The 12,639-nt window shown below is 50.0% G+C and overlaps 1 protein-coding gene across 5 annotated transcripts in view; it reads left to right on the top strand.

Annotated features, from left to right (window-relative positions):
* mctp1a (multiple C2 domains, transmembrane 1a) overlaps window positions 1-12,639 on the top strand; it is a 1,185,582-nt gene that overhangs the window by 457,753 nt on the left and 715,190 nt on the right. For all 5 annotated transcript variants that reach the window (XM_072516301.1, XM_072516303.1, XM_072516302.1 and 2 more), the window contains one exon: window positions 4,035-4,177. In XM_072516301.1, coding sequence (XP_072372402.1) covers window positions 4,035-4,177 — 143 coding nt within the window. The remainder of the gene's footprint in view (window positions 1-4,034; window positions 4,178-12,639) is intronic.

The following is a 12,639-nucleotide window of genomic DNA, read 5'->3' as shown; positions in this document are numbered from 1 at the left end:
CCCTTGCTGCAGGTACCACACAGGTGCCACCACAGGGACTTCTCTTGGGCCATGTTGCTCAACAGGGGCAATCATACACTACTCTTATCAGTCTTATCCACTCTACTCTTATCCACTAATAACGCAAGATTCACTGATCATTTGTTCTTTATTAAATCAGATAGCACACAAGGAGGTAATTTGATTCATGCTTTTGCCAGTGTTCTGAAAGAACTATTTAATTAGTCCCAATCGCCTGCTTCTTTCCCATAGTCTTGTATATTTCTCTTTTTATCAAGTACATATTGCAATCCTATTTGATAGTTACTATATAATGGTGCTACACATATATATATATTTTGCTTTGATACATATGTAGCACAATGCTCAGCAAGTAGCTTTTATATTCTGTATTAAAGGAATAGATTCATGAAAATCATGAAGAAATGGTCTTTTTCCGATTGGCAGGCAGTGATTAGTGGGACACTGAGGGGATCTGTGCTAGGATCCCAATTTTTCACATTATACATAAATGGTTTGGATGAGGGAACTAAATGTATTTTCTCCAGATTTGCAGATGATACAAAGTTGGGTGAGGGTGAGCTGTAAGGAGGATACAGGGATGCTTCCGTGAGATTTGGACAGGCTGAGTGAGTGGGCATATGCATGGCAGTATAATGTGGGGAAATGTGAGGTTATCCGCTTCGGTAGCAAAACCTGGAGGGAGATTATTATTTGATTGGGTGTAAATTGAGAGAGGTGGATACTCAGCGAGACCTTGGTGACGTCACATATCAATTGCTGAAAGTAAGGGCACAGGTACAGCAGACAATAAAGAAGGCAAATGGTATGCTGGCCTTCATAGAGAGGAGATTTGAGTATAGGGATAGGGATGTTTTACTGCAATTATGTAGGGCATTGGTGAGGCCACACCTGGAGTATTGTGTGTAGTTTTGGTGTTCTTATCTGAGGAAGGATGTTCTTGCAATGGCAGGAGTGCAGCTAAGGTTTACCAGGCTGATTCCTGGGGTGGCAGGACTGTCGTATAAGGAGAGACTAAATCGATTAGGATTATATTCACTGGAGTTTAGAAGAGTGAGAGGGGATCTCATAGAAACTTATAAAATTCTAATACGATGAGATAGGTAGATTCCAAAAGAAGTTCCTGATGGTGGGGAGTCCAGAACTAGGGGTCATGGTTTGAGGATAAAGGGTAAATTTTTTAGGACTGAGGTGAGGAGAAATTTCTTCATTGTGGGAGTGGTGAATCTGTGGAATTCACTAACAAATAAAGTAGTTGAGGCCAAAACATTGTGTAATTTCAAGAAGGAATTTCTGATAGCTCTTTGGGCTAAAGGAATCGAGGGATATGGGAGGATAAAGTGTAAACCTTTTAGGACTGGGGTGAGGAGAAAATTCTTCACCTGGAGAGTGGTAAATCTGTGGAATTCACGACAGAAAAAGTAGTTGAGGCTAAAATTGTGGTGTAATTTCGAGAAGGAATTAGATATCAAGGCTAAAGGGATCAAGGCACATGGGGTGGAAAGTTGGATCAAGGTATTGAACTTGATGATCAGCCATGATCCTATTGAGTGACGGAACAGGCACAAAAGGCCAAATGGCCTCCTCCTGCTTTTACTTTCTATGTACGTTTCATGATATTACTGAGTTTAGTATAAAGGGAACGTTTTTGTAGTTCAATATGGCAGTCCCAAGTAGGATTTATTTCCAAGGATTTCAATTTTCCATCAGCCATGGTTTGAACTAACACAAGCTGGGGACCCGGGTTCAATTCCAGCCTCGGGTGTCTGTCTGCGAGGAGTTTGCACGTTCTCCCTGTGTCTGCGTGGGTTTCCTCTGGGTGCTCCAGTTTCCTCCCAAAGTCTAAAGATGTGCAGGGTAGGTGGATTGGCCATGCTAAATTGCCCCTTAGTGTCCAAGGATTAGATGGGTTGGGTTAGGGCAGAGAAGTGGGCCTAGTTGGGGTGCTCTTTCGGAAGGTAGGTGCAGACGCAATGGGCTGAATGGCCTCCTTCTGCACTGGAGGAAATCTATGATTCTATGAAGTTCTTTAAACAAGTGTTGATCACTTTTGAGAATAGTATACTAATTAAAAAGCCACATTGTTAAAATCTCAGCTGGGGGATTCCTGTTTGACTCCCACTTTTCTCTGAAATTTACTATCAAGTTTACCTTCCCAGTCTTAAGCAAGCTATCTATCTGAATGGCTGGATCAGGGCTCTCTTCACATCACTTAAGTCTAACCCTTGGGAGATAGATCACAACAACTGTAAAAATGGTGCTGAAGTTGAATTAAAAAGTAAAAAGATGAATGATTAAGGGGTGGCAGTAGCGTATTGGTATTGTTGCTGGACAAGTAACACAGAGACCCAGAGTCATGCTCTGGGAACCCGGGTTCGAATCCCACAATGGCAGACTGTGAAATTTGAATTCACTTCAAAAAATATGGAAACAAAATCTAAAGCTGACTATGAAACCATTGTCGATTGCCATAAAAAAACATCTGGTTCACTAATGTCCATCTGGAAAGGAAATTTGTCATCCTTACCTCGTCTGGTCTACATGTGAGTCTAGATCAACTCTTAATAAATGCTGGCCCAATCAGCGACGCCCATGAATGAAAGAAAAGTCATTGGGTCACTGGAAGGTGGTGCATGTTGCTGGTCAATGTATGTGCGCCAAAATGGGGTGATGTAACATTTATGAGGAGATTGTTGGCTGCAATACTGGATTTGGATTTGCATCAGTTGATTTTTGGGGGAGATTCGAATTGTGTTTTGAACCCAAAACTTGACTGGTGGACGCCAAAGCAATAGGCCTCAGGTGATGGCTCAGGCGTTGGCATTTATGGAGGATATGGGTGGCGGGGGGGGCAGCAGATCCATGTCGGTTTATGCACCTGGGGGCAAGGAATTTTTGTTTTTTTCCCCAGAAAATATACTCCAGGGTAGTTTTATTCCTGATGGGAAGGTCTATTCTTCCTAGGGTGAGGAAATCTGAGTGCTCGGCAATTGTCAACTCAGAACATACTCCACGTTTAGTGGACTTGGTATTAGTGGCAGGTTCAGCACAGCGCCCGGCATGGAGGTTGGATGAGGAATTATTAGCAGACATGGGGTTCTGTGGAGGGATATCGCGAGGTATAGACCAGTACGTGGGGTTCAATAGGAATGGGTCAGTTTCACACTCTGTCCTATGAGAGGCCCTGAAAGCAGTGGTTAGGGGGGAGATAATTTTGTACAAAGCACATATAGATAGGGATGCTAGAAAGGAATGCCAAAGGTTGAGGGATGACATTTTGGAAGTCGAACGCAGGTATTCAAGTGGCCCTACCCCAGAGCTCCTGGCAAGTAGTAAAAAGCTGCAGATGCAGTTTGACCTGTTATCTACAGCCCAGATAAGGCAGTGCCATCATTTGTGGTGCTCAAGAGTGTTGCAAAAGTAGTGTTTGAAGGAATCATCGCAAACTGCTCACAAAATAATAATTCTCAAAAAACTCTGAAAGAATGTTTGCGATGATTGTGATCATTGTAGCACTTGATTAATATATACAAAAATTGTTAAAAACATAATATTTCTGAAGATGCTGAGTTATTCCGTGAAAGTTTGATTTCTTTAACTGGGCATGATTGAGATTATTTCTGCCAAATCGGTAAAAGTATGGCCGGAATTCTCCAGCCATTCACTGGCGGCGGAATTCTCTGGTCCTGCCGGCAGAGCATCCCTGCCTGTGGGTTTTCTGGCAGCAAGAGTATCTTCAATGAGAATTCCCATCAACAGCGGCGGGAGCAGTGAATCCTGCCACCAGCAAACGGCGCACATCTCCCGCTGCGGAGAAACACGCAGCTGGGAGGCCAGAGAACCAAGCCCTATATCTTGTAAGAAAAGTAAAAAATCCTGTGAAAAATAAAACTTCTAATATTGATTGTACAAAACAACATTGAAATGATATTTACACTGAATCAATTGTGACTGTTAATCTTCAAATAGCAAAGTAATATTTCTATGTTTAATTTTCTCCAACACCATTTCAGGAACAAGTGATCCATATGTGAAGTTCAAAATAGCTGGGAAAGAAGTTTACAGAAGTAAAACAATTCAAAAGAACCTCAATCCGGTTTGGAATGAAGAAACCTCTCTTCTGATACAAAATGTTGTAGAACCTCTGTACATAAAAGTAGGTAAAGCCCTAAACATCCTATGCTCGGTGATTCCAGGTTAGAAAACATCAAAGGGTTGAAATTGTTCTTGGGCGATAACGCAAAACAAGTGATAGCAAATCTGCAGCCTGCTTTGCACCCCGCCCAATTTTCTTTTCCACAAAGGTCAGCAGGAGTTCACTGTAAATTAAAATGACAGTAAGGTGAGTTTCCACTTTGGTGGCAATATGAAATGATCAACAGCGAATGGGCAACCGGATCAGCAGCCAGATCACCCCACATCCTGCCAGCTTTCCTGTCAGACGTTTTACGTTATTACCAAAAAAACAATTTCACCCCCACAGGTTCTCATTCACTCTTTAATGTTAAGCATGCATGAACCCAGAGGAACTATAATGCTTTTCCTGCAGGTTATGCCTTTGCCTACTTTGTTTTTCCTGTCTGTCAAAGAAACGTAACCAAAGAAAATCAAGGTGGTCTCTGTAATCTTCGAAACACAAAGTATTTTAACTTCTGCATTCGGCCAGAAACTTGTACGCATTGTGTTGTCCGTTGGCTGATAGATTTTGAGCTACCTAGCAACTTTGATAAGCAATATAGATGTAAATATGTTGTGTATTTTGAAAGAGAATTGGCAGAACATCTCAATTTACCTGGAAAGAAAACTCCAAATACGAGAATATGAAATAAAACCATCAAATGCTGAAAATACACATTAGTATCTGAAAACAGGGGGGAAAATTAATAATGGGTTTGAGATGGATACCCATCAGGACTAGTATTTTTTCATAAATTTAGAGTACCCAATTCATTTTTCCAATTAAGGGGCCATTTAGTGTGGCCAATCCATCTAACCTGCACATCTTTTGGGTTGTGGGGGCGAAACCCATGCAAACACAGGGAGAGCATGCAAACTCCACACGGACAGTGACCCAGGTCCGGGATCGAACCTGGGATCTCGGCGCCGTGAAGCAGCAGTGCTAACTACTGCGCCACCGTGCTGCCCTATCAGGACGAGCATATGCAAACAATTTGCTTCAGCATTGACCGAAGGAGGGGAGAGAGGAGAACAACCCATATAGATTATGGAGTAACTTTCTTTCACCATCAGCAAAGAGCCTCACTCAACAGGAGCTGACAGATATAGGCCCAGAACTTCTGTTCTCCAGATGGTCATACCTCCTGTATTTGGCACCCTCCAGAACTCTGAGTTAAAGTCAGATGGCTCCAATTTACTTATCAGAATAACGTAGGAAACGTTGGAAGGATTCAAACCTTTTTTTAAAAATTTGTTCATGGAACATGGGTGTCGCAGGCTGTGCCAGCATTTATTGCCCATCCCTAATTTCCCTTGAGGGAGCAATTAAGAGTTAACCACATTGCTGTGGGTCTGGAGTCATATATAGGCCAGACCAGAAAAGTATGGCAGATTTCCTTCCCTAAAGGACATTGGTGAACCAGATGGGTTATAATGACAATTGACAATGATTTCATGGTCATCACTAGAGTTTTAATTCCAGATTTTTATTCTGTTCAAATTTCACCATCTGCAGTGGCGGGATTGGAACCTGGGACCCCAGTGTACACTGGGTCTCTGGATTACTAATCAAGTATCAATACCACTATGTCACTGCCTCCCACAAACCCCATGACTCATGACTCCCCTGTTGGCCCTCACTGGTTTCTGCCTCAGTGAGGTAACGTGGTATCTGACAGAATATCATTCTGAGTCAAATATGCAAGTAAATCTCTCTTTATTGCTAATACGTACACACACACAGTTACACATAATTGCTTACTTGCTTTAAGACTCACTACTCAAAACATAAAAGATACTACCCCTTCAAGGCTTGGCCAGGCACTTGATCGGCGGTGGTCTCTGTTCGCTGAGCCCCGCTCAGGTCCGTCATTCCTTCTGTGACTGTTGATCCCAGGTTGCCACTGCCTTGTGTATTCTGGTGTTGACTCTTATACCCTTTTCCAAGATAGCCCGTTAGAACGTCTGTTCTAACCGTGGGTAGCACAGTGGTTAGCACTATGGCTTCACAGCTCCAGGTTCCGAGGTTTGATTCCCCGCTGGGTCATTGTCAGTGCGGAGTCTGCACCCCGTGTGTGCGTGGGTTTCCTCCGGGTGCTCCGGTTTCCTCCCACAGTCCAAAGATGTGCTGATTAGGTGGATTGGACATGCTAAATTGCCCTTAGTGACCAAAAAGGTTAGATGGGGTTATTGGGTTAGAGGGATAGTGTACAAGTTTAGGCTTAAGTGGGTCGGTGCAGACCCGATGGGCAAAATGGCCTCCTTCTGCACTGTATGTTCAATGTAATCTATGTAATCTATGTTGCCTGCTAGCTGTTCGGGGTTAGCTATTTTTGCATGGTCAAGCAATTTAGTCTCCGTACTTTGTGAGATACCCTCAATTACGACTCAGGAGAGGAGTTTGATAATACAAAGGCTTTAATAACCAGAAAACCAGACAGCTGCCGAGAAGTGTGCTCACTGCACGCTGCCTACTGAATGTAACCTTATACACAGCTTCCTGGGGGCGGTGCCGGAGGCGGAGTCCCCCAGGGTTCCAAACCCGGTCTTAAAGGGGCCTACGCATTAAAGGTACATATGTATACAGATATCATTCATCACATTCACCTGTTTAAAAAAACGCATAGTCCGTTGGGGGTGAAGTGGAATTACAAGTTCAGTCTTTTGGGTGGTCTGATTATACGTGTTGACCTTCTCAGCTCCGGCGGTGGTGCGGGGGCTACGGTCGTCCTCGGTGGTGGTATATCCGGGAGCACGGTTGTCTGAGCCTTTGCCCGCATTGGAGCAGGGGGGGGTATCCGGGGTGACTAGGGTGATTGGTGGCGGCGCCGGCTGGGGGGCGCTATGGGGGAGCGCTGTCGGAGTCGACAGCCGGTGCGGGGAGAGGAGCATTGGTGGAAGGGGGGGCGTCGGTGGGCGAGCCAGCGGGTGCCAGGTCTCGCAGGGAAACGGTGTCCTGCCTGCCATCGGGGTGCTCGACGTAGGCGTATTGAGGGTTTGCGTGTAATAGTTGGACCCTCTCGACCAGTGGATCTGTCATATGGCTCCTCACGTGCCTCCGGAGTAGAACTGGTCCTGGAGTCATCAGCCAACGTGGAAGCGAGACCCCAGAGGTGGACTTTCTAGGGAAGACAAACAAACGGTTTTGAGGGGTCTCGTTCGTGGCCCTACAGAGGAGCGACCTAATGGAGTGTAGGGCATCGGGTAGGACCTCCTGCCCGCGGGCGATTGGGAGACTTCTTGACCGTAGGGCTAGAAGAACAGCCTTCCAAACTGTTGCGTTCTCCCTCTCCACCTGCCCGTTTCCCCGTGGGTTATAGCTGGTCGTTCTGCTCGAGGCGATGCCCTTGTTGAGCAGCTCATCGCTCATGAACGATGTACCCCGGTCGCTGTGGATATAAGCGGGGAAACCAAACAGCGTGAAGATGCTGTGCAGTGCCTAGATTACGGAGGCCGAGTTCATATCGGGCAGGGGACAGTGAATGGGAAGCGGGAGAATTCATCGATGACAGTGAGGAAATAACTGTTGCGGTTGGTGACGGGAGGGGCCCTTTGAAGTCCACGCTTAGTCGCTCAAAGGGTCCAGAGGCCTTTACCAGGCGAGCCTTGTCTGGTCGATCGGAGTGCGGTTTGCACTCCGCACAGATCTGGCAAGCCTTGGTCATGGCCTTGAACTCCTCGGTGGAGTAAGGTAGGTTGCGGGACTTGATGAAATGGGCAAGCCGGGTGACCCCCGGGTGGCAGAGGTCATCGTGGATTGCCCGCAGACAGTCTTTCTGCGCGTTGGCGCACGTGCCGCAGGACAGGGCATCTGGTGACTCGTTGAGCTTCCCCGGACGATATGTAATATCGTACGTGTAGGTGGAGAGTTTGTTCCTCGGACTTCCAGTTGCGGCGGTGCGGAGCTAAGCCGCACATTTCGGCAGCTCCCGCTTGAACGGACATTTGGGCTCTCCGGAGGAGCCCCAACGGAAATTGTTTGACCGATTCCCGTGTGGGAAGGTGAGAGCAAGGTCCCCCTTCCATTGTGTATGGAGGGGACCAGAGGTGGAACGGCGGAAAAAGAGGTTTTGGAGCAGCGGCAGAAACGAGGGGGAAAAAACAAGGTGGTGGAGGGCGGAGATCGAGCAGCATGGTGGCCGGACCAGCAGGAGTTTCTCAGGCGCTGCGTGGAGGAGCTTAAAAAGGAGGTGCTGGCGCCAATGCTGATGGCGATCGAGGGGCTGAAGGAGACCCAGAAGGCCCAGGAGGTAGAGCTCCGAGAGGTGAGGGACAAAACCAACGAGAACGAGGACGAGATCTTGGGCCTGGCGGTGAAGATGGAGGCGCACGAGGCGCTGCACAAGAGGTGGGCCGAGAGATTCGAGGTCCTGGAGAACAGCTCGAGGAGGAAGAATCTCCGGATTCTGGGTCTCCCTGAAGGGGTGGAGGGGGCCGATGCCGGGGCGTATGTGAGCACGATGCTCCATTCGCTGATGGGTGCGGAGGCCTCTCTGAGCCCCCTGGAGCTAGAAGGGGCTCACCGGGTCCTGGCGAGGAGACCCAAGGCCGGCGAGCCGCCAAGGGCAATAGTGGCGAGGTTCCATCGTTTCGCGGACTGAGAGAGTGTCCTGAGATGGGCCAAGAAAGAGCGGAGCAGTAGATGGGAGAATGCGGTGATCCGAGTCTACCAGGGCTGGAGCGCGGAGGTGGCAAAGAGGAGAGCTGGCTTCAACCGGGCCAAGGGGGTGCTGCATAAAAAGAGGGTGAGATTCGGAATGTTGCAGCCAGCGCGACTGTGGGTCACGTATCAGGATCGACACCACTATTTTGAAACGCCAGAAGAGGCTTGGACCTTTATCCAAACGGAAAAATTGGACTCGAACTGAGGGTCTGTGGTTGTGGGGGAGATGTTGACTGTATACAGGGTTGTAAATATGGGTAAAGAATGTTTCACGGGTGGGACGATGGATGGGGATGGGGGAAGAGTTTTTGATGGGGAGACGGTGAGAAATGTGGGCGTCGGTGCTGGAGGGAGGTGAGACCCGGGGATGGGGGAATTGGGATAAGGCCGCAACATGAGCTGCGCCACAGGGGGCGGGGCTGGTTCAGGAAAGCGTGGGCTTTTTCCCGCGTTAGGGAGGGGCAGGAGGGGGGGTGGATGGAGGAGCGCAAGGAGGAGGAGGGATTTCCACACGTGGGGTGGTCAACGGGAAGGCGGGGGAAGCCGGGGTCAGCAGGAGTCAGCTGACTACGGAAGTATTATGGGGGGAGCAAAAGAGCTAGATTTGGATCGGGGGGGGGGGGTGAGGTGGGGAGAGGGGGGGAAAATAGGGTTGCTGCTGTATTGGCCGAGGGGGAACTGAAAACGGAAGAGGTGGTCGGAGCGGGGGTTTCCCGTCTGGGGGACTGGAGGGTGCGGGAGGCGCGGGCACGGGACTGGCCTAAAATAGGAGATGGCTAGTCGGCAGGGGTGGGGGGTGGGGGGTGGGGGTGGGGGGGGGGGGTAACCCCCCAATCCGGCTGATCACGTGGAATGTGAGGGGCCTAAATGGGCCGGTTAAGAGGGCCCGAGTGTTCGCGCACCTAAAGGGACTGAAGGCAGACGTGGCCATGCTTCAGGAGACACATCTGAAGGTGGCAGATCAGGTCACGTTAAGGAAGGGATGGGTAGGACAGGTGTTCCATTCGGGGCTGGATGCGAAGAATAGAGGGGTGGCAATATTGGTGGGGAAGCGGGTGTCGTTTGAGGCCAAGAACATAGTAGCGGACAATGGAGGCCGATACATGATGGTGAGCGGTAGGTTGCAGGGGACAGAGGTGGTACTGGTGAATGTATATGCCCCGAATTGGGACGATGCTGGGTTCATGAAACGGATGTTGGGGCGTATTCCGGACCTGGAGGTAGGGAGCTTGATAATGGGTGGGGATTTTAACACGGTGCTGGACCCAGCATCAGATCGTTCCAGATCTAGGATGGGGAAGAGGCCGGCTGCGGCCAAGGTGCTTAGGGGGTTTATGGATCAGATGGGGGGAGTAGATCCGTGGAGATTTGCCAGGCCTTTGGCCAGAGAATTTTCTTTTTTCTCCCACGTACATAAGGCCTACTCCTGGATAGATTTTTTTGTTCTGGGCAGGGCATTGATACCGAAAGTGGAGGGAACGGAGTATTCTTCCATAGCCATTTCAGACCATGCCCCGCACTGGGCGGAGCTGGAGTTGGGGGAGGAGAGGGACCAACGCCCGTTGTGGCGGTTGGATGTGGGACTGCTGGCAGACGAAGAAGTGTGCGGGAGGGTGCGGGGGTGCATTGAAAGGTACTTGTAGGCCAACGACAACGGGGATGTGCAGGTGGGAGTAGTATGGGAGGCGCTGAAGGCGGTGGTCAGGGGCGAGTTAATCTCCAACAGGGCTCACAGGGAGAAGAGAGAGGGCAAGGAAAGGGAGAGGTTAGTGGGGGAGATTTTAAGAGTGGACAGGAGATATGCAGAGGCCCCAGATGAGGGACTACTCAGGGAGAGGCGAGGTCTCCAGACGGAGTTCGACCTGTTGACTACAGGGAAGGCAGAGGCACAGTAGAGGAAGTCACAGGGGGCAATGTATGAGTATGGGGAGAAGGCGAGCCGATGCTGGCACATCAGCTCCGTAAGAGGATGGCAGCGAGGGAGATAGGTGCAGTCAAGGATGGAAGGGGAACTACGGTGTGGAGTGCAGTGAAAGTAAATGAGGCATTCAAGGCCTTCTATGAGGAGCTGTACAGATCCCAGCCCCCAGTGGGAAAAGAGGGGATGCGACGTTTCTTGGACCAACTGAGGTTCCCGAGGGTGGAGGAGCAGGAGGTGGCTGGTTTGGGGGCGCCAATTGGGGTGGAGGAGCTGGTTAAAGGACTGGGGAGCATGCAGGCAGGGAAGGCCCCGGGGCCGGATGGGTTCCCGGTGGAGTTCTATAGGAAGTATGTAGACCTGTTAGCCCCATTGCTGGTGAGGACTCTCAATGAGGCAAGGGAGGGGGGGACCCTGCCCCCGACAATGTCGGAGGCGATGATCTCTTTGATCCTGAAGCGGGATAAGGACCCACTGCAATGTGGGTCGTACAGGCCGATCTCGCTCCTCCACGTAGATGCTAAGTTGCTGGCAAAAGTGCTGGCTACGAGGATCGAGGACTGTGTCCCGGGGGTGATTCACGAGGACCAGATGGGATTTGTAAAGGACAGGCAGCTAAACAGCAATGTGCGGAGGCTCCTAAATGTGATTATGATGCCATCGGTGCAGGGAGAGGCGGAGATAGTGGCGGCTATTGACGCGGAGAAGGCCTTTGACCGAGTAGAGTGGGAGTATCTCTGGGAAGTGTTGTGGAGGTTTGGGTTCAGGGGAGGGTTTATTAGCTGGGTTAAGCTCCTATATAGAGCCCCGGTGGCGAGTGTGGTTACGAATCGGCGGAGGTCGGAGTAATTTAGGCTGCATCGAGGGACGAGGCAGGGGTGCCCCCTGTCCCCCCTGTTGTTTGCATTGGCAATTGAACCTTTGGCCATGGCATTGAGGGAGTCCAGGAAATGGAGGGGGGTGGTCCGAGGGGGAGAGGAGCATCGAGTGTCGCTATATGCAGACGACCTGTTGCTGTATGTGGCGGATCCAGTGGAGGGGATGGTGGGGGTTTCGGAGCTGGCATCGGGCAGGGATTAGAAGAATGGGGGACTTGTTCATTGATGGGACGTTTGCGAGCCGAGGGGCACTGGAGGAGAAGTTTGGGCTACCTCCGGGAAACGCGTTTAGGTACATGCAAGTGAGGGCGTTTGTGAGGCGGCAGGTGAGGGAATTTCAGCTGCTCCCGGCACAGGGGATTCAAAACAGGGTGATTTCAGGTGTATGGGTCGGAGAGGGCAAGGTGTCGGCGATATACCAGGAGATGAAAGAAGAGGGGGAGGCTTTGGTAGAGGAGCTGAAGGGCAAATGGGAGGAGGAGTTGGGGGAGGAGATCGAAGAGGGTCTGTGGCCTGATGCCCTGAGTCGGGTTAATTCTTCTTCCTTGTGTGCCAGGCTTAGCCTGATACAGTTCAAGGTTATTCACAGAGCGCATATGACGGGGGCGAGGCTGCGTAGATTCTTTGGGGTGGAGGACAGATGTGGGAGGTGCTCAGGAAGCCCGGCGAACCATGCCCATATGTTCTGGTCGTGCCCGGCACTGGATGGGTTCTGGAGGGGAGTTGCGAGAACTATATCTAAGGTGGTGAAAGTCCGGGTCAAGCCAAGCTGGGGGCTAGCACTATTTGGAGCTGCGGACGAGCCGGGAGTGCAGGAGGCGAAAGAGGACGGCATTCTGGCCTTTGCGTCCCTGGTAGCCCGGCGAAGGATCTTGTTAGTGTGGAAAGATGCGAAGCCCCCTAGCGTGGAGGCCTGGATAAATGACATGGCAGAGTTTATCACGTTGGAGAGGATAAAGTTTGCCTTGAGAGGGTCTGTGCAG

The sequence above is a fragment of the Scyliorhinus torazame genome, chromosome 9 (assembly GCF_047496885.1).
Source record: "Scyliorhinus torazame isolate Kashiwa2021f chromosome 9, sScyTor2.1, whole genome shotgun sequence".
Taxonomy (NCBI): domain Eukaryota; kingdom Metazoa; phylum Chordata; class Chondrichthyes; order Carcharhiniformes; family Scyliorhinidae; genus Scyliorhinus; species Scyliorhinus torazame.
This window is presented reverse-complemented; position numbering and strand designations above follow the sequence as displayed.